At 42.0% G+C, this 27,208-nt stretch overlaps 1 protein-coding gene across 1 annotated transcript; it reads right to left on the bottom strand.

Annotated features, from left to right (window-relative positions):
* Positions 1-1,876: 1,876 nt before the first annotated feature.
* On the bottom strand, positions 1,877-20,345 carry PCK1 (phosphoenolpyruvate carboxykinase 1). The gene is made up of 10 exons (XM_032217298.1): positions 20,058-20,345; positions 19,221-19,487; positions 15,497-15,678; positions 13,264-13,467; positions 11,645-11,832; positions 9,022-9,184; positions 6,851-7,075; positions 6,613-6,744; positions 4,491-4,586; positions 1,877-2,415 (listed from the first exon to the last, which is right to left on the bottom strand). The coding sequence occupies exons 2-10, from the start codon at positions 19,442-19,444 to the stop codon at positions 1,958-1,960; spliced, it is 1,872 nt and encodes a 623-aa protein (XP_032073189.1). The 5' UTR covers positions 19,445-19,487; positions 20,058-20,345; the 3' UTR covers positions 1,877-1,957.
* Positions 20,346-27,208: the final 6,863 nt, after the last annotated feature.

Raw genomic sequence — 27,208 nt, 5'->3', positions numbered from 1 at the left:
ATGCCGTGGAAAACGTGGCTAATTTGTCCTGCAGGCCCAACAAACTTTACGGAGACAGAATATGCAACCACAGTGGAACAGCCAGTATCATGACACCATTTTTTGTGCTGACACACAAGGGCGACAGATAGCACAACACGGCAGGAATGTCTGTTGTGGGATTTCCAAATAAATATGCATGGGATTGGATTGCCTATAAACTATATTCGAAGTACATACCAAGAAGCCAAAATACAAAGCTATAATTTATTATTCTGGAATCATATCAGGATCCCCTATACACGACAGGATCACAATACAACACCTAAGGCACATAGAAAATAGTTTGCATACAGAAAATACAGTGTTCAGTGTGACACAATGGAGTAGTAATCTCTTGAGTGTCTTTATTTTTACGAAATACCTTAGTTGCTAATTGCTTCTTCTGATGGTCCCTCGTCTGTTTGCAACAATGCAGATGTCTACAAGTCTTTATTCAGTATTATTAACTACATGCTGAAGAATGCCGCTGTGACAAGGAACAGTTTGCTCTCTTCAAGGTCACTTTAATATAGTACCAGAAGACAAGTAAGTGAATGAAGATATCATCATCATTATATTATGGATTATATCATTATCACCACCTTAATGCTGTTGCAAATTAAAATGGACAGCTGCTGGGCTGAGAGGCTTTTAGTCGTTCATCTCTTGCTTTACTGAAGTGCAGAATCTCTACATCTCTACCATGAGCAGTGACAGAGGATGAGAGGAATTCACACGAGGAAGAGTTATAGGAAGAACCACGGCTATTCTGGAATACCTTACTTGGCGTGTGAGTCAGTGGTGAAATTCAATATATTTTTTTTACTACTGGTTCTGTGGCTTGGTGGGCGTGGTAGGGAAAGAATACCGCAAAATCCCCATTCCCATCCCACTCTGGGACCAGCCAGAGGTAGTATTTGCCAGTTCTCCGAACTACTCAAACTTTCCGCTACCGGTTCTCCAGAATCTGTCAGAACCTCCTGAATTTCACCCCTGGTGTGAGTGTAATACTTAGCAGTGGAAGCAGACTTGCTTATCAAGCAATAGCTCTGAATAGTTCATTTATTTGATGAAGCAATAGTGCTGATCAACTCTACAATCATTGCTTCAAGGTAAGTAAGCAGCTTCAACTATTTGAGTGACTGAAAGACCTCTACTCCAATCAAACTGCACAAGTGATACTTCTGGCCATAACTGTGATTGCCACTATTTTACTGCACTTCCAGGCCTAGTTTCTAAAAAAAAGCTGGACATTTCTTTCCAAAGTACTGTCTACAACAGGGGTGTCAAACTCAAGGCCCACGGGCCAGATCACACCAGCGAGGTGCTTAGATCTCGCCCGTGGGCCCAGCCTGGAAACAGCAAAGGACCGCCCCACGGTGCCTCTGCCAGTGAAAACGGAGTACGGGAGGCCACCTGCGGCCCCTCCACGCCCCTTTTTCAGCCATGACAGCCTCCTGCAGCCCCCTGCCAGCGAAAACGGAGCAGAGGGCAGCGAAAACAAAATGAAAGGAGAAATGTTTCCCCTTTTGCATTTGAGCATCCAATGAGGGACAGGAAAGGAGAAAGAGAAGGAGGGAAAGACAAAGAAAAAGAAGGGAAGATTGAAAGAGAGAAAGGAAGGAAAAATAAGGAAGGAGGGGAAGGAAAAAGAAAGGGGAAGGAAGGAAGGAAGGAAGGAAGGAAGGAAGGAAGGAAGGAAGGAGGGAAGAAAGGAAGGAAGAAAGGAAGGAAGATTATAATGAGAATGAAGGTCTCAGGGAAGTCCTGTCTTAGCACTTGGCCACCACAGGTGCCCTTGACACGAGTGACATTGAGCTGGCCATGCCCATCCCTGGCCATGCCCACCCCTAGCCCTCCAAGGTCAAACACAACTCTGATGCAGCCCTCAACGAAATTGAGTTTGACACCCCTGGTCTACAGTGTCCAGTCAATGTTACAGTTGTTTAATTCTCTGTTCTAACGCAGTAACTTCTCTTTGCATCTCATACGGGAGGTCGGCGTTCACTTGCTCTGTGAAATATTTCTTAATTTCTTCCACCTCCTTTTCCCAAAACTCTTTGGAAATATCGCAGAGTTTCTGGAGGCTGACCATTTCCAAGCCTTTCAAGTTCAATCCGGTGTCATTGGGGATGTAGCCAATGGCTGTCAGCTGCGCACCGTCGTCTTCTCCCTGGATGCGGTTAAACATCCACTCCAACACCCGACAGTTTTCACCGAAGCCAGGCCAAAGGAATCTTCCTTGTTCGTCTTTCCGGAACCAGTTGACATGGAAGATCTTTGGGAGTTTTGCTGAAGGCCGATGTGCCATGCTGAGCCAGTGGGAAAGATATTGACCGAAGTTGTACCCAAAGAAAGGCCTCATGGCAAAAGGATCGTGCATGATGATCTTTCCTGAGGGGAAAACAAAAAGCATGGGAGGCCTCATCCATAATTAGGTAAAGGTTCCCCCTCACACATATGCAGTAGTTGTTCCTGACTCTAGAGGGCAGTGCTCATCTCTCAAAGCTGACAAGCCAGCGCTGCCTAAGATGTCTCTGTGGTCATGTGGCCAGCATGACTAAATGCTGAAGGCGCATGGAATGCTGTTACCTTCCCACCAAAGGTGGTTCCTGTTTTTCTACTTGCATTTTTACGTGCTTTCGAACTGCTAGGTTGGCAGAAGCTGGGACAAGTAATGGGAGCTCACTCCGATAGACGAAGATAGGGGTTCGAACCACTGACCTGCCAACCTTTCTGATCGACAAGCTCAGTGTCTTAGCCACTGAGCCACCGCGTCCCACTGATTAGTCCACCATTATTTCTAACATCACCTGGTTCACATTTACTCACTTTAAATCGTGCAGCCTTAATATCTGCCTCAGGTAGTCCTCGAATTTGGACAATGGAACCCCAAAATTTACATTGCTAAGTGAGACATTTGTTAAGTCTCACAGCTTTCAAACCCTCACAGCTTCAATCTCAAACTGTCTACCATGGACCTCACCCCATTCTTAAGAGGCAAAAAATTTTGTGCGCCGAACCAGCAGTAATACTGGCAACAACTGGCATTATGATATACACATACGGACACAAGACAGGCTTGCCTAACTGGGCACCCTAATCTCTGAAAGTGAATTTTTGTCTGTCCAACCAAATTTCCATAAGTGAAGGAGAAGAAGCATAAAATAACTGCTTTCCTGTTGGTTGGATCAAAAGTCCATCTAATTCCATAACTTCTTCCCCTTCAGGCTGGGAATGGCAAAAAAACATTATCTGGTATCTTTCTCCGTTTTTAATCCAAATCTATCCCTACTATCAGGAAATTGAATCCTACATGGCAGTGCTGGAACTAACAACAGATGCTGCTGAGAAGCGGACATTACTCCATCATGCCCTTTCACAGGTTGCTTCCCAAAACCATCTCTTGGTTCTGAATGTGGATAATAATTATCTAAGGTAATTTATTAGAATAGAATAGACCAGTGTTTCTCAACCATGGCAACTTGAAGATGTCCGGACTTCAACTCCCAGAATTCCCCAGCCAGCATTCGCTGGGAGTTGAAGTCCCGACATCTTCAAGTTGCCAAGGTTGAGAAACACTGGAATAGACTCTCCTGCCTAAAATCTAAGTAGTTTTTTATTTATACAATGTCCCAATTGCATGCCCTGTACGGGATGGCAATTCTTTAAATACCAAAGCATAGTAGCTTTACTATCATAGGAAGGAAAGAAGGAAGGAAGGAAGGAAGTGATGCAGGAGGGGGTGCACAGGTAAACCCGCCAGTGGCTGGCCAGGTTAGGTGGTCTTAATAGAATGGACCTTATAAATTCATATTAGCTTGGCTTTTCATTCTAGTGCCCTGGAGTTCCAAAGTTGACTTTTAGCTGGAGTGAACTTTCTCTCCAACTTCCTCATAAGTATTAAAAATAGGGCTGAACAGTGTGGCAAGACCCTGTAAAGGAGGGGCACAGGAAGCCAGGCGTGGATGAGAGATAGAACAGAGGTAAAAACTGCTGACAGCTTAAGACATTATAGGAACTTCTCTTTTTTGTATTTCTCCCATGTACTTCGCTGTAACATTCCAAATGAACTTCTCTTTTTCGAAATGTCATGCTTGTCTCGTGTATGGAAACGCCTTGAGAATGCACAGTGTGGAACACGGCATAAAAGTAGCATCCTGGGCAGAGCCCAGGCAGTTCAGATTTTGGTGTGTGAACACGCTGAACTCGATGCATCCAATAAACCTGTTCCTCTCACCTTCGTGGTCTCAAGTCCTGGTCTTTCGTAAGTAGATTACAAACCTCAATCTGCTGCAACAGAAGGAAGGAAGGAAGGAAGGAAGGAAGGAAGGAAGGAAGGAAGGAAGGAAGGAAGGAAGGAAGGAAGGAAGGAAGGAAGGAAGGTTCTTTCTAATCTTCAGAATTTCTAGGTAAAAATATTGAGCCATGCACTTTAAATGCCAAGGCACTATTTCACTTTGACTTACCTTTATATTCAGCAGCGGCTGTTGCTTCCGATCTCATTGTTGCACCAACGAATACCCCATGCTGCCAGTTAAGAGCCTCATAAACTAGAGGCACACCTGGAGAAAACAGGATGGTTGCAATATTTAAAGGTTACTGGTGCTGCACCTATTTGAGTTTGCTGCTTTAGATCATGGCAGCAGCTGGCATGCGTTCCCCAGCATTTGTAAATTTGGGATCACTGCATAGCCATCCTCCCTGTGGCTTATCTAATCTATTCAGAATGTAAACAGTTCTATCTATCTTAAGGTACAAAGAGTCAGGGAAGGGGATTTATGTTAGCTAAGGCCCCTTTGCCTCCACAAAGGTACTGCTGAGTAATGCCTGGGGTAGGAAGAGAGTTCAGTATTGTGAATGGCAGGAAAATGTGACGTTCTCTGATCAAAGGCTAAGAAATATTCTATAATTTCTATATGTACCATGGCAGCTATTGTGTTTTGCAAATGAACTACAGCTGGATATATTAAGCCCAGGGGTGGGTTTCTCGGCCCGTTCCAACCAGTTTGGTTGGAACGGGGCCGGTGGCGTCCTCGTGCATGCGCGCAGTGCACGCATGCATATTAGCATCTGTGCGATGCTCCAGCTGCTCCTGGAGGATCGCGCAGGCGCTGTATGCATCCTGCACATGCGTGGAAGCGCAGAACTCATCAAAACCGGGTAAGAAACGCGGGCGGGCAGGTGGACCCTTCGGCGTTCCCGGAAGTTACTTACTTCCGGGTTCGCCGACCAACCAGTTCGCAGGGACTGCCACGAACCGCCTGAAACCCACCCCTGATTAAGCCCTATAGCTGGTGCCCTAGAGAAATGTTGGGACTGCAATTCCCACCATATCAGATATTCTGCTAAGAAACATCCTTCTTTTCTGCAGCAGCCTAGCCGACTTTTTAAAAAATGCAGGTGGCCTAGAATCATGGCTTAGAAGAGGCCACAATTCAACCTCTCTGTTCAAAGAAGGAATTCAAATTAAGGCATCTCTGGGAGACGGGTGTCTAGCTCTGCATAAAGATAACTAGAAAAGGAGGACCTCTCTCCGCTCATTTCTCGGTACATCTTCTAGATCAGGGGTATCAGACTCAAGGCCCGGGGGCCAGATCCAGCCTGCGGGATGCTTAGATCTGGCCTGCGGGGTTGCCCTGGAAACAGCAAAGGACTGACCTGCAGTGCCTCTGCCAGAAAAAATAGAGCTTGTGAGGGCCGCACTTGGGACCCCCAGGCTCTGTTTTCACTGGCAGAGCACTCGGGCCACCACGGTGCCCCCGACACAAGTGACATCATGCTTGCCACACCCACCCTAGCCACTCCCACCCAAGGTCAAACACAACTTTGATGCGGTCCTCAATGAAATTGAGTCTGAGATTGCTGTTCTAGACTCATCAAAATAAAATAGCAGTAATGTGTTGAGGACTCGGAAATTCCTCGACATATGACTTGGCTAGCTGCCAGGTCGTATGTCGAGGAATTGGCTGATTGGCTGGGGCGCAGCATCGCCTGTTGCTAGCCGCTAGAGACGCCCTGGTTGACTAGGGAGCAGATAGGCTCCATATTCCTGCAATAGGGATTGAGTGGTGCTATGAAGATGCCATATTGTTTTATTTGTTTCCTAGTATGATTTGATTGTTTATTAGTAACCTATGACTATCACTAAGTGTTGTATATTATGATTATTGAGGAATGTATTCTATGTTATTTTGCTTTACGTACACTGAGATCATAGGCACCAATCATACTTGGCCAATAAACAATTCTTATTCTATTCTATTCTATTCTATCACTAATGAGGAAATGGACTGTCACTAGTCTAGTATCAAGACACTCATTGTTAATTTGTAGTATTTAGCTGAAATCTGACTTCTTACAATTTAAGACAATTAATTCTATATCTCAGGCATAGAAAAGGTGAGATTGTCATCTTTTACGTGGCACTTTTGTTATTTTTTTCCTCTTCTTTTCCTTAATGTAATTTGTCCCCAATATTTATCTTTTTTTTCTAATTTTTCAGACAACGTAATTTACACAAATGACTCTGAATTGTTTTCAGTACTTTTTTAAGCTGAAGGAGCCGTTATCTTAGTTTGGGGTTCTTACCTTCAGGTCTCCGTCCTCCAAATATGATGCCCTCAATTGGGACTCCTTCTGGATTTTCCCAGGCAGGGTCAATAATAGGACACTGGCTAGCAGGACAGCAGAATCGGGAATTGGGATGAGCACAAGGCTCCTCTGTTCAAATATATTCAGACAAATATATGTCACACTTTCATCATTGCAGTAACCAAAAATTCTACCCAAATAGTAAGAGAAATGGAAAGATAGGTCTCCTTCGTACCATTCTCGGCAGTCCATGTTTTCTTTTTCCAAGATAAGAGAGTGACTCCTGGTGGAAGTTCCTGATCAATACCTTCCCAATATACACCCCCATCACTAGTTTCTCCTACGTTGGTGAAGATGGTATTCTTTTTTATAGTCTTCATAGCATTGGGATTGGTTTTCACAGAGGTTCCAGGAGCAACTCCAAAAAAGCCATTCTCCGGGTTGATGGCTCTTAAATTACCTAGGAAACATTAGATAAGATGCTACCTTCAGATAATCATTCACAAGATGGCTAAGATGCCAGAGAGGCAGTGGGAATCTTTTATATTATCACCTCCTCTTCTTTCTGTCCATTCATCACAACTTATTCTCCTCCCTCTGACTGTTTATAGAGATTCTCAGCCATCCCAAGTCATTGTTGTTCCAAAGGTGCTTTCTCAAAAGGCAACTGAACTTTGTTTTTGCTTGAAGATGTTTCGCTTCTCATCCAAGAACTGAAGAAGCTTCTTAGATGAGAAGCGAAATCTCTTCAAGCATAAACAAAGGAAGCCCAATTGCCTTTTGAAAAAAGCACCTTTGGGACCTACCTCTAAATATTCATCAACCCAGTCTTTGGGTGGGATGCAGTGGCTAAGACACTGAGCTTGTTGATCAGAAAGGTCGGCATTTTGGTGGTTCGAATCTCTAGCGACACATAACAGAGTGAGTTCCCATTATTTGTCCCAGCTACCGCCAACTTAGCAGTTCGAAAGCATGTAAAAATTCAAGCAGAAAAAGTAGGAACCACCTTTTGGGGGAAGGTAGCAGCGTTCTGTGCGTCTTCGGCATTTAGTCATGTTGGCCACATGACCATGGAGAAGTCTTCGGACAGCGCTGGCTCTTTGCTTAGAAACGGAGATGAGCACCGCCCCCTAGAGTCAGGAATGACTAGCACATATGTGCAAGGGGAACCTTTACATTTACCTTAGTCTTTACCCAATTCTACTGTAACGTTTCCTTACTTTCACCTCTATTTTTTTGTCTTCCTTAATTTCATCTGGTACTCTCGGGTTGAACTGGGATTACCGCTCCCAAAATTTAAGCTAGTATGGAAGGATAGTGACAGCATGGGGGCAGGCCACCCTAACTTTGTAACAACCGAAGTTGAAATATCATGTGCCTCTTAAATGATCATTTAAGTTTCTTCTCCTCCTTCACTTAATCACCTGCATTCACAAAATGTGCTATTTCCCACCCCGCCCTTCTAGTCTCTCCTGGGAATGTCGGAATAGTCTCCCATTTTGTCCAACTCAGTCTCATCAGTTACATCCTCAAACCCCCACAGCTTCAACCTCTAACTGTCTACCATTGAACTCGCCCCATTCCTAAGAGGTCCGTAAAGGGGGCGTGCATAAGTGCGCCAGTGTCCCTTCCATCCCTGTCCTCTTGTCCCCATTTATTTATACTCATTTCCTTTGTCCATGTCCATGTTTATATTTATCCCTGTTATCTTGTAATGTTTGACAAACTAAATAAAATAAAATAAAAAATGAAATATACTTCAAGGGCTTGCCACATCCTTCACCACCTCTCATTCTATAAAGAAATCCAGAACATTAGAGAAAGCCCTTGGAGAACAATCGTTCTAACGTTCCAGGGCTTGGCATTTCCAGAACCCTTGACTCCAACTAAAACTGGTGTAACTTATAAGGATTGCCGCAAAAACTGCTTTTTGGCCATACTTCTGGCAAGCTCAGTAGCTCACTGGAATAATCTCACAGTTGAAATTGAACTGCCCCCCTCCCCACCCTTTCTGAAGGCTCCCAGAAAGACACTTAAAACTGAATTATTTTGTAAAGCATTTTAGCTTGGATTTTGCCATCAATTTATTTTTACTGGTAAGTGGGTGTAACTTATGAAATCATTTTGTTTTAGAAGTTTTTAATTTATGCCGTGGATATTTTACTGTTGCCTTATATCATGCAAACTGCAAAGTCGATTTTGACTGCCCAAGGATATAAATTCAATATATAAATAGTGCACACAAATGCCTGTCTCAAATGTATACAAATTAATCATTACTTTTTCCTTTCTTGGAACAACACCACAATTGATGGGAGGGAAAAGATATAGATGAGCATAGCTTCCCCAGCTAACCGGAACAGAGCTTTGGACCATCAACTCCCAGCTGAATTCTAAGTAAATTACCTTTGTTGTCGAATTTCATCCAAGCAATATCGTCTCCAACACATTCCACTTTCCACCCTGGCAAAGATGGATTCATCATAGCCAGGTTGGTTTTTCCGCATGCGCTAGGAAAAGCTGCTGCAAAGTATTTTTTTTCACCTTTTGGATTCGTGATACCTAAAATCTGTTTAAAAACACAAGGAATGTTTTTTTCCCCCCCAAAAAAAACTCAACATGCCGCATCAAGCAAAAACATTAAGATAGAATAGAATTCTTTATTGGCCAAGTGTGATTGGACACACAAGGAATTTGTCTTTGGTGCATATGCTTTCAGTGTACACAAAGAGAATAAAAATAAATTCATCAAGAATAAAAAGGTACACCACTTAGTGATAGTCAAAGTTACTAATAAGCTATCAAATCATACTAGTAAACAATAAAAACAATATAAATTGAAAAATACGAGCAACATGATTATAGTCATAAGTGTGTAGAGATAGATACTAGGAAGGAAGAGAAGAATAATAGTAATACATTCTTGGTAAATTATTGACAGCGTTGTGGAAATCACCATATTTTTCGCACTATAAGACACACTGGTGTATAAGGTGCACCAAGATTTTGAAGAAGTAAGTAACAAAAAAAGGACATTTTTGCCTTCCCCAGTCCTGCTAAAGCCTGCAGAGTATTGCTGGGGATTGGGGGGGAGGCAAAAATGCCTCCATTTTTAACTCATTTTTCGCAAAAATGGGTTGTGGGGGTGAGGCTTTGGAAGGCCCAAAATGGTTGTATTCAGTGTATAAGATGCACCAACATTTCCACACTCTTTTAGAAGGGGAAGTTGCATCTTATACTCTGACTTCAACTCCCAGAATACCACAGCCACAGGATGAAGTTGAATTCTTAAAATTATCAAGGAGTTGAAGTCCACAAGTTTTAAAGTAACCAGGGTTGGACAGCTCTACTTTACACTGTGCTAAAATTGTATAGCTGTACATACATTTTCTTCAGAGTGCCTATACTTTTCTCTGTTTGAGGAAATACCACTTTGAGATGAGAAGCAGAGCATAAATGTTATAAATAAATAATTGCATGTCTGCTGCCTAACCCTCAAGGACTCTGGTTGGCTCACAAATAAATATGTCCTTCTAAATTTTTATTTTTACTCCTATTCAAAGCATTCGGGGACTACTACTTTAACTTCAAAATAGGCATCTTGTGAAAAATAAGGCAGGCATACAAAGACTGAAATTTATCTCCCATGCCTAATTCATTCTTCTGGTTGCTAGGCATGAATTTTCCATATTTAAATATTTTGCTCCTTGTCCAAGCCACGTTGTGATGGAGACTGTAACTTACAGCATCTTAAAAGCATCACTTAACTATTGGAATGAAACCTATCCTCATCATTATTTTGGGACCATATAGGTAATCCTCAACTTACAACAGTTAATTTAATGACCGTTCAAAATCACAACAGTACTGGGCTCATGACTGTTTTTCACACTTATGAGCATTGCAGCCTCCCCAGGGTCATGTGATCAAAATTCACACACTTGGCAACTGACTCATACTTATGACGGTTGCATTGTCCCAGGGGCGATCTCCTTTTGTGGCCTTCTGACAAGCAAAGTCAACGGGAAAGCCAAATTCACTTAACAACCCTATTCCAAGCTAAACAACTGCAGTGATTCGCTCAACAACCATGGCAAGAAAGATCGTAAAATGGGACAAAATTCACTTAACAAGAGTCTCGCTTAGCAACAGAAAATTTGGGTTCAATTCTGGTCATAGGTCAAGGATTGCCTGTAGTTGAATGATTCTGGAAGGTTGTCGGTGGAGAAATTACTTTGGTTTTTCTGGGAACACAGCATCTCCACATAATTTTTGAACTTGTAGGTGTTATATGGCTTAATTTAATAGCATCACCAAATTGGACATCCTAAGCCAAGTATGCTGGACACACTCAGGGAATATAACATACTGAGAATAGGTATTTATTCTGGTTAGCAGAATTGACCCGAGAGCTTACAATCTTCATTAACAACATTCTAGTTGGGCCCCTATTCTCTGTGACCTTATTTTTCCCCATTCCTGAAATCAGAAAGAATTTGCTGATTCAAACTCATATTTTTCCCCCCGTGGATGCCTATCTATCGAAACATCCTTACAGAATTCAGTGAAAATCCTTCTCCTTTTTTTTAATACTCCAGAGATGGGATCTAGGAGGAACTAAGCAACCATGAACTTCCATTCATGGGTCTATAGCTGTGATGGCGAACCACAGGTGGCACGCAGAGCCCTCTCTGCGGGCACGTGAGCCGTCACCCCAGCTCAGCTCCACCACGCATTCGTGCGCATCTCCCATCGGCCAGCTGAGTTTCAGGTCTCTGCGGCACATGCACCAGGGGCGCATGCAGGAGACGTGTGCCCATGCACAGAGGGTGGGGAGATTGTGCGCACATGCACGGGGGTATCACAAGAGAGGTTGTCACATGTGCATTGCATTATGGGAGCAGGCGCTTTCAGCAGGTGACAACAAAAAGGGTAGCCATCACTGGTCTATAGCCTTGCTGGCCCTGGATTGATATCTTAGGCTGTTGACTGGAATTGAAAATAACTCAGTTGTTAAAACCTTTCTCACCAGCATGTGCTCCGCAAGCCAGCCCTCTTCCTTGGCGATCCTGCTGGCAATTCTGAGAGCAAAACACTTCTTTCCTAGAAGAGAGTTTCCCCCGTAGCCACTTCCAAAGGAAATGATCTCCCTGTGATCAGGGATTTGAGCAATCAACGTCAACTCTGGATTGCATGGCCAGTTATTCACGAGAGGCTCTGCAAAAGGCAAAATAGAGTTTGTTACTTCGGATTGAGTACATGAAATAAAGGTTACATCTTTTTTTTTGTATTTTTGGCATGTACCCTTTCAAAACTAGAGAGCATGAATATACAGGTAGCCCTCGACTTACAACAGTTCCATTTAGCAACTGTTCAAAGTTACAACAGCACAGGAAAAAGTGACTGATGACCATTATTCACACAATCATTGCATCATCCCATGGTCATGTGATCAAAATTCAAACACTTGGCAACCGGCATGTATTTATGATAGTTTCAGTCTCCTGGGGTCCTCTGATCTCCTTTTGTGAACTTCTGACCAGCAAACTCAATGGGGAAGTCAGATTCATTTAACAACCCTGTTACTAACTTAACAACTATCATTACTCACTTAACAAATGTGGTAAGAAAGGTTGTAAAATGGGAAATATTGTCTTTACAAATGTCTCACTGGGCAACAAAAATGTGGGCTCAGTTGTGGTCATAAGTCAAGGACTACCTGTAGAATAACAGAGTTGGAAAGGATCTTGGAGGTCTTCTAGTCCAACCTCCTGCTTAGGCAGGGAGCTCTAAAGCATTCCAGACAAATGGAATCTCTTCTTAAAAACTATCAGTGTTTTTAACTTCTGGAGGCAAGTTGTTCCACTGATTAATTGTTCTCACTGTCAGGAAATTTCTCCTCAGTTCTAAGTGCTTCCATCCATTGCTTCTTGTCCTGCCCTCAGGTGCTTTGGATAATACATTGACTCCCTCTTCTTTGTGGCAACCTCTGAGATATCAAACACTGCTATCATGTCAACCCTAGTCCTTCTTTTTATAAGACTAAACATATCCAGTTCCAACAACCATTCTTCATATGTTTTGGCCTCCAGTCCCCTAATCATCTCTTCTCTGCACTCTTTCTAGAGTCTCAACAACTTTTTTACATCGTTGCGAAATTGGATGCAGTATTCCGAGTACCTTACACCAAGTACCTGTATTACTTTCCTCTTTTGTCTGGTTACAAAAAAAGTTGAGTTGTAATACAGTGCAGAGTTATTTGCTTAGCTAGCAGTGATACAGTGGCTCGTAGCAGACCACGTTCTTTGAAAAAAGCTAAGTCTTCATGGGAGCTTTGAGAAAAAGATGTAATGGGAAACAGTGGACCAGATTGCACTTAATTTTCTCATCCAAGCTACAATTCAGTCATTTGGAAGAGCCCCAAAATATTTAGGAATGCTTTGTTGGTTCTTTCTTTAATGAATAATTTCTGGTTTGTTGCATTTAATGACCAACCAGTCCCAACTTACCATCTCTTATTCAAAGAGATACTTGGCAACTCCATAACTACAGTGCTCTGAATATTCTGCTTGGTGAATAAATTAATGACAATTATCTTTTGGGAAAGACAGGATGAACAAAGTACATTTTAGCTTAAGAATGGCTTACTTTTTAATGGTAAAGGGCACCCAACCGAATGGAGGCATTTTACAAATTCTCCATCACCCAGAGCCTCTAGGACAGATGTTCCCATACGAGTCATAATTTTCATACTGGCCACCACATAAGGAGAATCAGTCAGCTCAATCCCAAACTTGGATAAAGGAGAACCAATCGGTCCCATGCTGAATGGGATGACATACATTGTCCGACCTGCAGAAGAGAAACAGAGGATAGAATCCTAAACAAAATTATAACTCTCTACTAAGTTACTATAGTAGTTTTAGGAAAAGATTGGACAACCATTTAATCAAAATGGTATAGCATCTCCTGCTTGAGCAGGTGGTTGGACTACCTTTGGGGCCCCAGGGACCACTAAATTCATAATTTTAAATCCTGCAGGCCACTAATATGATCTGCCTAATGACTGGCTGGATGGTGTGGCTAGGTGGTCATGTGATTAGGTGGGCGTGGCCAACTTGATGTCACTCACATTGAGGGGTGCCTCGCCAGCATCTACTCATCCCTCCTCTCCCAGCCACTCCTCACCTTCCTGCCCGGACTCCTTAAGGCCCCAACAGGAAGCAGTTGTTGGAGCTAAGCAGCCACCATGAGAAAGAGTTGGCAAAACAGCTCAATTCAGATTGGATCTGACTGAGAAGGAGGCTCAGCAGAAGCACCTCCCTGAGGACTACGAGCATAGGCTTTCCAAGCAAAGGAAAGACCTGCAGGAGTGCAAGGCCAGGTACTGGCACCTGGAGGCTCAGTGAGCTGAGATGGTTAACCAGTTCCAGGCCATGATTCAGTCCCACTGGAACAAGGCCCTCTGGCTGTTTGCCACCAGTGGCACATCCCTCCATTCCTTCCAAAATCAGCATGTTATGGCCAGATTCCAAATTCAGGAGAATTAAACAAACATTCTGCCAGATAATGGGAAATGGATTTATTGATTACGACTCTTTAGCCCCATGTTTTACTGCAAATGCCTGCCAAATTCCAGCAGTATATCATTAAGCTGTTCCAAGTTTAAGTTTAGAAGATAAGTGTAGATTGCAGTCTCATTCTATCTTTGTGGAGATTGTGCTCTCACTAAGGAAGTTCATCAAAGAGGACATATCAATAACATTGGGAAATCTTTAGGTTTTGCAGAGGTTCTGGAACATTCGCAAGGGAAGATGTTTGAAAAAAATAAAGGGGAGGGCAGCTCTCATGCAGGGCTACCAGGGAAGGAAACACAAGTGGAGCTAAACAATAGGAGCTAAACAATAGCACTCTATATTGTAAGTTGTTTTTTTTTTGTTTTTTTTTTGCTGAAGATCAGTCTGGGCCATTCTAACCCTTCACAAAATACATTTTAAGAAGTAGATGACTGGATTCCAAAACAGTAGAAATAGAAATAACCCTTATATACTGCTTTACAGTGCTTTTACAGCCCTCTCTGAGCAGTTTACAGAGTCAGCATTTTGCCCCCAACAATCTGGGTCCTCATTTTACCCACTTCGGAAGGATGGAAGGCTGAGTCAACCTTGAGTTGCTCAGAATCGAACTCCTGGAGTAAGCAGGGAGTTAGTCTGCAATACTGTATTCTAACCACTGGGCCACCACAGCTCTTCCACAGTAGTTCAAGAGTGACATACTGCTGTCCATTCAAATCCAGATGTGACTTCTAAGTAGACTAGCAAATCTAAAGAGAGCTAGTATAAAATAACTGGCATTGTAGGCCCCCCCAAACAGAACTATAAGTAAACCATCATTCTACTGGTTTTCCCTTGGTAAAAATAATTATAATAAAGGCGTCATTGGTTGTGGCATTCACACTCACTCCATTATTAACAGAATTTGCTCTTTTTTGTTGGGCTCGCAAGGACTGCTTAGCCATGGAACAAATGAAAAAAAAAGTTTTGTGAATATCTTTGAAGCAATGTTCTTCTATCTCTTCTATGTGAAGAGTTGTGGTGGCGCAGTGGTTAGAATGCAGTACTGCAGGTACTTCTGCTGACTGCTGGTTGACTGCAATTTCGAATCTCACCAGACTCAAGGTTGACTCAGCCTTCCAGCCTTCCGAGGGGGGTAAAATGAGGGCCCAGATTGTTGGGGGCAATAAGCTGACTCTGTAAACCCCTTACAGAGGGCTGTAAAGCACTGTGAAGCAGTATATAAATCTAAGTGCTATCTCACCGCAGGTAGGAAGCTGCAGTATTTTACTTCTAAACATAAAATTAGAGGTTTTTTGTGTCTCTACCTTCCATGCACCCAGGGAACCTGACCCTGAAGGCTTTCTCAAAATCTTCTTCTGACATCCACCGTCCCAACTGGCTCAATCCGCTTTGGGGGATTGGGATGGTGTCTCGCTGCTCTGGTGTCACAATTACAGTTTTGCTTTCAATTCTGGCCACGTCCCTTGGATCGGTGCAGGCTAACCAGCTGTGGAGACGAGAAGCTGAACATTTACACTTGTCATGTGAGCAATAAAAATGACAGAAATCCAATTCAATTTCTCCTTATTTCAAGACAGTCTAGCACCATACAATGCTGGATCGTGAAAGGAATATTATTTATTTAAGTGCAGTCAAACCATTGACTCCTGGTGATGTTTTGCTAATGAAGATGACTTTATTCTGTATAGAGACATTTCAAAAATGGGGCACAACTCCTACTAGGTTCTCAGCTATCTTTTTAAAAGATATATATCTTATATTTTTAGGGAGGAGAAGCAGGAAAGAGATAAAATAAGCAATAACAACCTCATTATATAAAATAAGCCGTATATTCCCCATTTCTAATTGGAATGAAAAATAATGGAAATGCCTCTTTATATTTATTTCCAAACATTAAAACTTCCAGACGCTTTATATTTACTTCCAAACATTAAAACTTCCAGAGGCTTTATATTTATTTCCAAACATTAAAACTTCTAGAGCTTGTAGAATGGAATTTTCAGACTCCATCATTGGAATATTAGAGAATATTAGACAAGATACTTTCAGTCCGGGAGAATCTTTAGGGCAGTGTCCCCCAACATTTTGGGCACCAGGGACCAGTTCCATGAAGAGAGACTTTTCCACTGCCCAGAGGGGGTGCATGATTTTGCATGCTGTCTGCATCCCTCAGATGGGGCTTTGCTTATTTGCTCTAGGCAGAATGCTACTCATAATTCATTTGAAGCTGCTGCCTTAACTTAGAGACAATAATGAAAAAAAATGAGAACTGGGGCTGCATTTCCTTGAAGGTGGAACTACGCATATGAATGCATGCATGTATGTATCAGTGGTAGGTTTAACAACCAGTTCGGTGATCACAGGCTTCGGTCCTGGGGAGGAAAACAGCTGAGGCATAGCAATCCGCTCTGTCGTGCGACTAAGTGAGAAGATATAGGTCAGTAAAGCACAAGGGTGGGCTGACGAGCCCACTTATTTGTCAGAGCGAACCAGTCCAAACCGGTAAAATCCTACCCCTGGTATGTATGTATGTATGGTATGGTATGTATGTATGTATATAGCAGTGGTGGGTTTCAAAATTTTTTAGAACCTCTTCTGTAGATATGGTCTGCTTTGTGGGAGTGGCTTGCTGGCCATGTGACTGGATGGGCATGGCCAACTTGTAAAATGTGGTGAAATTCACTTAACAACGCTCTTGCTTAGCAACCAAAATGTTGGCTCAGAAACTCTGGCATTTGAAGCACGCAAGTTTTAAAGCTGTCAAGTTACAAGACCTTTGCATCCCTAACCCTTTAGGAAAAAAAATCCCAGGGGTGTTGAAACTTGACAGCTTTAAGACTTGTGGACTTCAACTCCCAGAATTCCTCCTCTCGCTCTTCATCTTGATGATGTGCAGACAGGCGAAAGGAGGGAGCTGGAACCAGTTCTAAACGGCACTGTAGATTTGTGGAACCTCTTCTATAGAAGAGGTTAGAACGGCAGGAACCCACCCCTGGTATATAGCCAGTTTGATCTAATGGTTAAGGCACCAGTCTAGAAGCAAGCAACTATGAGTTCTAATCCAGCCATGAAAGTCAGCTGGCTGACTTTGGGTCAATCACTCTCTCTCAGCCCAACTCACCTCACAGGGTTATTGTTCTGAGAAAAATAGGAGGAGGAAGACGTGTTGGACATGTTTGCTGCCTTGAATTATAGGTAAAAAATAATAAAGGTTGGATACAAATTATATATATAATACAAATATTTGTGCATGTATGTGTATATATATATATATACATATACATACATACATACCTGCAATATATACGTGTGTGTGTGTGCGTGTGTGTGTGTGTGTGCATATCTCTATCTCTATATCCATACCTATTCCTTCCTCCTGATTTTCAGATGTTGCTGCTTGCCTATGATAGGAAGGAAAACATTAACGTATCTCCTTCCTATGCTAGTCTCCATATTGACTCCTAAAATAACAAAGCAAAATTTTATGAAGCATTTTAGAGTTGCATATACTGTAAAGAATAAGGTGGCCAAGCTTCAGTAGATTGTTTTAGAATAGAATAGAATAACAGAGTTGAAAGGGACCTGGGAGGTCTTCTAGTCCAACCCCCTGCTTAGGCAGGAAATCCTACACCATTTCAGACAAATGGTTATCTAATCTCTTCTTTAAAAGATCCAGTGTTGGAGCATTTACACCTTCTGGGGGCTCCAATTTTTATTTTATTTAGATCTGTATTAAGACTTTTAGGATATCTTATATAAATGAGACAATGAAAACTCATTTCAACTAACCTCCAATTAATTTATTTAACCTCTAATTGTAGGGAAAGTCTGGTAAATCAAAGAAGACCATCAGTTCAATAAAGCCAAAGATGCACACTATGCTACTTGGGTCAAATTACATTACTATATTGGTGTGATTGCATAAGTTGTGCTAATCACAAACTGGTGTTATTGTTGAATTGGCATAAATTGCAATGGAATTTGATCTGTGACATGAGAAGTCTGTGGTATCAAGTACTAACAAATCTAAGTTTCAGTGAACTAGGAAACTAAAGATGAGATAACTGTCTTATTGGCTTATTCTTCTAGATTCCAGCTAAATTGTCTGTTTTATTTTGTGTTCTTAAAGTGCCATGTGTGTAATTATTCTTTTAAGCAGTTGAAGAAATAAATTTATAAGATTTCTCCCTAAAGTTTGGAAAAAGGGAGAGCCAGTCTGCACTCTATATACCCGTTTCTAGAAATTAGATTTATAGTTGCTTCACCAGACCAGATTTAACCCCCCGTGGCTTAAATCATGTTACATTTACTCTGGGCACAAAAGGTTGAAGGCATTACTTGATTTTATTCCATCTTTTCTGCACAAAGAAGCTAGATCCCAAAAATTAAAAATCAGAATGACTGCAAAGTGACAAAGAAAGGTGGTATTTTTAGAAGAAAACTAATGATTTTGAGAAATATTGCTATCTGAAGTTTTCTCCGGCTAAGACATTCAATAATGAGAAAATCTTTATCTATTGATGTTTTGATAGCTACGTAGCCACTAAAAATATGGCACATCCATTAAAGAGAGGCAGTTCTGTATTGGAATAATGTAAAAAAAAGAGAAAGAAATGGAACTTCAGTTTTTATTCTTGCCTACATTGAACCGTCCAGGAAGAACATAACATTAATGGCATTAAAACACTTATGGACAGTTCCCCATTGCTGAGCTGAACCGCTCTCCATCCCTCATTGATCTAGTCGGGTATGGCATTTGCTGCCCCATAGCTGATCCCTATCTTGTCTTTATTGTCTCTCTTCCTGGTTACTTCTCTCTTCCTGGATATCCCTCCAAAAAGTTTTGTACACACTTTTAGGATGCTTTTGGATAATGCTGGAATAAGGGATAAAACGCAGAGGAGAGAAAAGTTACTTCAACCCCTTATACCACCGCTAAGTACAAGTTGGGGAAAGCCCTAAGGAATGGAATATGGTACAGTAAATCATATATTTGGCTTTGCGCAACATACAATAGTGGTGCCTTACCAATTTTCATATTTTCTAAGCTTCTTGATCATGCCTTGTTCCACCATGAGCTCCAAGATCTTTTTGTTCTCATCCTCTGATCCATCACAGATGTGGATGGCCTTCGGTTGGCACAGCTTGGCATTGCTTTCAATGAACTTTCTCACATTGGGTGCCAGGCTCTTGAAGTCTCCTTGGACCACTTTTGGAGTGGCATTCATTCGTGTTTTCACTTGGGGTGGCATTGCCTGTTCTTTACCACTGATGAGGATGGTGAGAATATTTAGCCTGTGAGATGAATTGCGAATTATACAGAGTAAAAAAATATGTCTTTAGTTCATTAAAATGCATAATTGTTGGCAAAAAAAAACCCCTCTTAGGGTGATATTGCCATCAACGGAACTGAACCAAACGAATGGATGTGCTATCTATTTCAAAGGGTGAACAACACATTATGCATTAGGTGTTTGGAAATTATCTCCACCAGGCCACTGTCATTGGTTGAGTTAGAACTGATGGGTTCTGGCATCCAACAAATCTGAAGAAAACTTATGTTAGTAATCTTTACTTATACTAGCAATATCCCAAACTGAAAACATCAAAAGTAGAAGCCAAGAAGAGAAACACCAGGATTTTTTGCATGGCGTGAATAAGTTCTAGAATTAGAATTAGAATTTACTTTATTTGTATGCCGCCCTTTTCCCTGAAAGAGACTCTACTATCAACTTACAACTTTTCTCAAAAAAGAAGCATTTTTTTTCAGACTAAGCAATACAAGTCACCCCAAACAACTCCATCAATTTTTGGTTATCAAACTATCAAAATGCACGCAGGTGATTTATATATGTAAACACTTACTTTACCAGAGTAGTTTCAGTTCTTAGCTTTGGAGAAGATTTAGTTGGTCCTTTCAAGGAACATGATGCTGCTCACTAAACTTCTTCCTGGGACTTCTGGTTTCCCTTCCTTAAATACTCTTGTCTTGCTTAGTCCGTCCCACCACTCAAGGTAAAGGAGGCTTGTCTCTAAAATCACCCCAGGGAAAAGTTCTTCTGACATCTTGCCAAGGATGGATATCCGAAGAAACAACGGTAGTCACAAAGGGTTTATCATTTAACTGGCTCCATTAATGAGTGTTTGAAGTAGATGCTCTTCAGACCTCCTGTCTTCTCAGTGGTTTTTTTTTTTTAAAGTCCCGTTTACGAAATGCCTTGGCTTGACCAACCTTTGGCCCAGTTCTAGCCTGATTGGAGGGGGGGGAACCTGTCGTCACTTCTCAGTAGAAGTGAAAGGCTGAGCATACACAGCAGATGGTTGCAGCAGCTGAGACTGAAGGCACTTGTTTGTAGTATTTAGAAAAGCAGGTTTTGTCGTCACAGTAACGGCCTGTTGGCTGTGAATTGGAGGCTTGCCCTGGGTGTGTTTTCTACCCTTTGGATTCTCCCTAAGAGAGGAAGAAAGGAGGAGGACTAAATAGCAATTCAAGAGCAGCCAAGGCAATGTTTGCATTCTGTTCACATCTCATGGTTCCCATATTCCGGATGAATGGAAATATTTTAATTTGGCTTGGAAGAAGGGGTCGGAGGTGCATTGCTTTGGATACTTCTTCCGTTTTTCAGGGTAGCAAGTTGTTCTGTCACCTTGTAGTCTAGATCTCAGTAAAATTCAACTATTTCCTTCCTTTCCTGTTTTTGTTTTCCAAAAGTAGGGGCAATTGTTCATTTCCAGGATTAACTGAATGCATGCGCCAAACTGAAAAACAAGATGGTGGCACCAGCAGGAGAACCGGTTTGGGGACGTGACAGGCCTGGATCGCTGCTGGTTCCAGCGACCCAGGCTGCCAAATCACTACCAGTTCGCTGAACCAGTCCGAACTGGTAGGAACCCACCACTGAAGTGGACTATTAGATGTATCCTTCTTCAACATGCCACATCAGAAGAGGGAGGCAAGCTATTCTCCAAAGCACCTGAGGGCAGGACAAGAAGCAATGGGTGGAAACGAATACAAGAGAAAAGCAACTTAGAATTAAGGAGAAATTTCCTGACAGTTAGAACAATTAATCAGTGGAACAACTTGCCTCCAGAAGTTGTGAATGCTCCAACACTGGAGGTTTTTAAGAAGATATTAGATAATCATTTGTCTAAAGTGGTGTAGGGTTTCCTGCCTAAGCAGAGGGTTGGACTAGAAGACCTCCAAAATACCTTCCAATTCTGTTATTCTATTCTATTCTAATATGGATGGTGGAGAGAATAGTCCATTGCCCTGTAGGAAGTATGCTGAGCAAGCACAAAGAGCAGACAAGATGGAAAGGAGGAAGAAGTAAGGCGATCACATAGAAGATCAAGATGTACTCTTTAGCAAGAGGGTAAGGAATACAGATAGTCCTTGACTAACAATTATTCATTTAGTGACTGTTCGAAATTACAACAACACTGAAAAAAGTGACACAATTGTTTTTCACATGACCTTTGCAGCATCTTCATAGTCACATGATCAACATTTAGAAGCTCGGCAAAAACAGGCATGTGTTTATGACGGTTGTGATGTCCCGGGATCACATAATCACCTTTTGCAACTTCTGACAAACAAGGTCAACGAGGAAGCAAGATATACTTACCAACTGTGTAACTAACTTAACAACTGCAGGGATTGACTTAACAACAGTGGCAAGAAAGTTAGTAAAAGAGGAGAAAACAAATGTTTCACTTAACAACACAAATGTTGGGCTCAATTGTGGTTGTAAGTTGAGGACTACCTGTATGGCTTCAAGTTACAGCAAGGCAGATGTCCGTCAAATGGCACAAAAAAACTTCCTAGCAGTTTGAGAGTAGAACCAATTACTTGAAAAGGAGGGATCTAAGTCCCCATGTCCCTCCAAACAAGGACTGGAGAGCCCTCTGTCAAGGGATGTCTTGATATCTTAAGTTTAAAAGTACACCAAATAAATAAACCTACCGCATGTGGTCAAATAGTCAAGATGGCAGCCAAAATGGTATGCCTGAAGCAGAGGTGATATTCAGCCGGTTTGGACGAACCAGTAGCAGAAATTTAAACTGGTTTGCCGACCGGGCAAATACCACCTCTGGCTGGCCCTGGCCCTACCCCCAGCCACCTGCTCGTCGCCACTCACTCCACCCACTTGCTCACTCTGCCCACCCACTAGCCCCGCTTGCCCCACCTTGTCGTGAGTAACATTGAGTTGGCCACGCCCACTCAGTCTCATGACAACCCCCCCCCCCCCCCCATGAAGTCACGTCTACCAAGCCACGCCAACAGAACAGTAGTAAAAACCTTTGAATCCCACCACTGGCCTAAAGCACCATTTGGGTTTTTTTTATATGGATTGCATGGGTGGGCGTTTTGATCATCAACTGTGAATATCCCTGCTGGAAGACACCAGGGCCGAAATCCAACCTCAGAGAAAAGGTCTACATGACTACCTAAATGCTGTGGAACAGAGGAACTGAAAATGGGCAATCACTGCTCTTAGAAATCAGGCAAATAAACATAAATCAGTCTGTGCTTCCCTACTGACATAGCAAGATTTTGCTTCCTTCCCTCTATCTTCATGGAAGCCTGGATTTAAAATAAAAAGAGTCAAAAAAAAGACATGGGTGGATGAAAGAAACTCGAGAAACAGAATCTAATGGAGCAGTGATCAGATGTGCTCAAATAAAGTGCATAATCTGGACATTTTTTTTTTCCTCATCATCATCAACCAGATATATCCTTTGTTCCATAGTTTGTGTGTGACAGCCCAATAGATAGATAAATATATGTACGCATGTATGTAGGTATATGTGTGTATGTGTGTGTGTGTGTGTGCGTGTGTGTGTGTGTGCGTGTGTGTGCATATGTTCCAGCATAACTCTGGAATGTCTCAAGCAATTTCAACCAAACTTCGTACACAGATGACTTACTCTCTGGAAACAAATACTATGGGGGTAAGACACCCCTAACACCCCTCAGGGTGTGTATTCTGTTAAGATACAGCCTGTTGTGCCTTAAAATAGCTTCTACTCTACTGCCTTAAAATGGCTTCTACTGCACAGCACAGTGGAGTTGCCATGGTAACGGCTTCACAGTACTCCACAAGGGAGCTCCCTCTGGTAAGGGGGAAACTCCAACATTAGAAATTACGTTTGGTCTGGACATTTGTGAATGTCTAATACAAGATTGGGATAAACAAATGCCCAGGCAATGCTGGGTTAACAACTAGTTCACAATAAGGGTCAACATCTGCAAGACAGTGCCAGTGGCTGTGCAATTAAAGCCCTGCCATTCTTTTTATCTAAACCTCATCCTGCCTTTTTTAACCACCCCATCCCAATACCCCGATCAAAAGTATCTTGAAAATAAGGTGGAATAAAAGAGAAGTTTCATACAGACAGTTGGAGACACAAGAAGAATCTTTTTTTTTTTACAAGGGAAGAAAATGTAACACAGTACAGATCGTACTGAAATTTGTACCAAATGAAGATTTCATTATAATATTAGCAAAGCCGATGATAAAGATAGAAATGTAGGTCTGTCTTAACTGTGTTGAAAATGTTTTACTTGCAGCAATTTTTATTCCCTAAGAGAGGCCAAAGTATAGAAGTTCAGCAAGTGCAGAGTGAATCGAAAGATAACTGTGTCACTGCCTCAGCTGAATTGCATAATGGAGTGCCCTCAGGCCTTGTATTTAGAATATTCTTTAAAGAATTTTTATTCTTAGAAAGAATTAAATGCAATTATGGAGCAAGGGGGGAAAGTATCTAAATGGTGAGGGGGTGGGATTATTTCACCCATATGGAGAGATAGCTATATTTGAGGCTTTTTAAAGTAGAGAAGCTAATAAAGAGAGAAGTGACAGAATGCGATAGAATAATGCAAAAGGCTCAAACAGTTTCCCCATTATATATTAGAGTTTGCCCAATGAGTTTGAACTTGTGGACAATTCATCGTCAAAGTTAAAGTACAGAATTTGACTGACACAGTGCAAAGCTAAACTAAATTACTTCGAACAAGAAATGGGGTGAAGGCCACCAAGATGGCTTTAGAAGAGAGCCTGCATCAGTTCATGGAAACAGGTTATCAGCATCTGCTAGATAGGATGACCTCTAGGATCAGAGGCAACATAACTCTTGAGTACATCCCTTGCTGGACAATAACAGAAGCTGGACTAAAGCAGCTTTAACCTGATCTCCTCGGGTTCCTTTACGCTCTGTCAATAACTCAGTAACCAACAGTTGAGCAAGTAATTGCGTCAATAAACAACATATGCTCCATTCCATATGAATACTGAATGGCAGGGCAGGCAATGAGGGAAAAGGACATTCATGGTCCCCAAATGAATTTGGCTAGTTACTGGTTGAAACACAGCACTGTTCAAAAGAGACATGGGCAAAAAAAGATATCAGTGGTGGGGTGCTGTCAGTTTTACAACCGGTTCGGTGAGCACACACTTTGTGCCCATGTATGTTTTCCCCATGCGCAGCTCTGAAAATGGAGTATTTAAAAGCTCAGATGCTTAACTTCCAAGTCAGCAACAGTAAGAAAAACAGCTGGGGGAGAAATCAGCTGTGCCATGCAATTGAGATGAGCTAGAAAGCAGGAAATAAAGGACAGGATACAGCAGGGCTGGGTGGGTGGGGCCAGCTGATTATCGGAGCTACCGGTTTGCCTGAAGCAATCCGAACTAGCTGAATACCACCGCTGGATATTATGTCTTATAGAATGAAAGCTTACATTGAGAGATTTTCAGAAATCCGGAGACATTGCTACCATTTCATTCACATTGGAAAGATGGTGGCCATTTCCCCGAAGAGACATATAGCAGAATAGCATCTTCAAAGCATCATTCAGCCATAACTGAAGTGACCCTGTCCCCCCCAAAAAATCCCAGTCCTCATTACTACTGATAGTCCTTAACTTACAACATTTGCTTAGTGATTATTTGAAGTTACAATGTCATTGAAATAAATGAGTTATGATTGTTCTTCACACTTAAGACCATTTCAGTATCCTCCACGGTCACATGATCAAAAAATGCAACTGACATGTATTTATGACTGTCGCAGTGTCCCGGGGTCATGTGATCACCCTTCGTGAACTTCTAACAAGTGAAGTCAACGGGGAAACCAGATTCACCAAAAAGCTGCAGTGATTCTTTTAACAACTGTGGCACAACAGGTCGTAAAATGGGGCAAAATTCACCTCATAACTGTCTTGCTTAGCAACAGATATTTTGGGTTACATTGTGGGCATAGGTTGAAGATTACCTATATATTTGGCCCAAAGATGATCAGAGGATTGTCACATCATATTAAGAGATACATGAGCATCAGGTGTGGGTTTCAGCCGGTACGTACCGGTTTGGGCATACAGGTTGGTGAAATTTAGCGTGCCTCTTAGTACCCGTTCTTCCAGAGGCCTGGTACCAGAATACTCCCTCCCCTGGCTTCAGCGATACTCTGAGCTCCTGAAAATCCTCCCCCTTTCTCCTCTTTCACAAGCAGCTTGAAAATGGGGTTCTTCTCAAAGAGAAGGAAGGAGGGGAACATGACCACAATTGAGCCCAAAATTGCTAAGCAAGAGTGTTGTTAAGTAAGTTTCACCACATTTTACAAGTTGGCCATGCCCAGCCGGTCAAATGACCACCAAACCACTCCCACAAAATAGGCCACACCTACAGAATAGGTTCTAAAAATTTTTGAAACCCACCACTGATGTGCATATACTTCAAATCTACACATTAATGATTCTTGATGTGGCCACTAATTGAGTGGAGGAATGAATAGATATTTCTCCACTGCTATTAGATTGCAAATGCAAAGAACTGGTTTATTTGTGTGTTTATTTGTATTAAATGTAATGGGAACTTTATAATCTGTATGGCATAGCCTATACAGATTATGGTTCACTGACAAATGCGCGCACAACAAAAGCACGCTGACAAAACCGCGGCGAGAAAACAGCTAGGTCGAAATCGCGGCCACAACAGTGCGCCGACAACAGTGCGCCAACAAACAACATGAAAACAAGATAATAACCCTAACCCCAACCCTAACACTAAACCTAACCCTAAACCTAACCCTAACCCTTACCTTAACCCTAATCACGCTTTTGTTGGCGCGTTGTTGTCGGCACGCTGTTGTGGGTGCGATTTTGACCTCGCTGTTTTTTCGCTGCGGTTTTGTTGGCGCGCTTTTGTCGTGCGCGCATTTGTCGGGTCACAACAGATGATGTGTGCCTACTGGGACCATCAAAGAAATCATGATGGTGTTTGAAGCTATTAGCTTGATTTTTTTTTAAAAAAAAAAAATCTCCCTGCTGAAGCAACTGATACAGGAAATAAGTAGTTAAAGCTACAATGAAGTCAGAAATTGGTGGTGTTTATTCTTTAAATAACTGAACCCCATAATTAACCAAAGTGTTGTGCAGAATTCTGTGGTAGAACATGTTTTATATACAGAAGTTAGTATTCTTAGTCGCAAAAGCAGGAATGAGAAAATTACAGTCGACATTAGAATTTTTTTCCCATTTAAGTTAATAAATACTAAGAGCAGGAGGTCAAAAGATATTAGCTGAGATCTTAAAAACTGCTACCAGCCAAACTGAAGCTACTAAAAAAAAATCAGTGGTCCCATTACTAGAAAGCAGGAAAACATTAGGTATGCTAACATTAATTCCAAATGTTTTGGAATTAATTAAAGAATAGATATAAAATCTACTCTAGCAAGATTCTAGAGAGGGTTAAATCATTAAATTTGCAGCTACTAAGATTGTCAGATAAGCAGGCACAAAAACAGCCAAGGAAGTGATTGGAGCTTGGGAAACAGGAGTGCTTTTTTACCCACAACCTTATCAAGTATCTAAGATATGGGGTGGGTGGAGCAGGATTTGCAGCACAAGGAAACAACAGCCAACAATTTAATAGCCAGCCATCAACACCCCAATCTACATCTAAAAAGCTACACACAATGGCACCAAGGATGGGCTGCTGGCGGTTCGCACAGGTTCATGC

This window comes from Thamnophis elegans, chromosome 5, assembly GCF_009769535.1.
Source record: "Thamnophis elegans isolate rThaEle1 chromosome 5, rThaEle1.pri, whole genome shotgun sequence".
In the NCBI taxonomy this organism is placed as follows: domain Eukaryota; kingdom Metazoa; phylum Chordata; class Lepidosauria; order Squamata; family Colubridae; genus Thamnophis; species Thamnophis elegans.
The sequence above is the reverse complement of the archived record's forward strand: the minus strand, read 5'-3'. Positions and strand labels throughout refer to the sequence as shown.

Coding starts and splice junctions, on each gene's coding strand:
- PCK1 (XM_032217298.1), bottom strand. CDS start 19,444: ATGCCACCCCAAGTGAAAACACGAATGAATGCCACTCCAAAAGTGGTC. Junction 7,076..9,021: donor GATGAAATTCGACAACAAAG/GTAATTTACTTA, acceptor AATGTTTCCTAG/GTAATTTAAGAGCCATCAAC. Junction 4,587..6,612: donor TGGAGGACGGAGACCTGAAG/GTAAGAACCCCA, acceptor TGTTTTCTCCAG/GTGTGCCTCTAGTTTATGAG.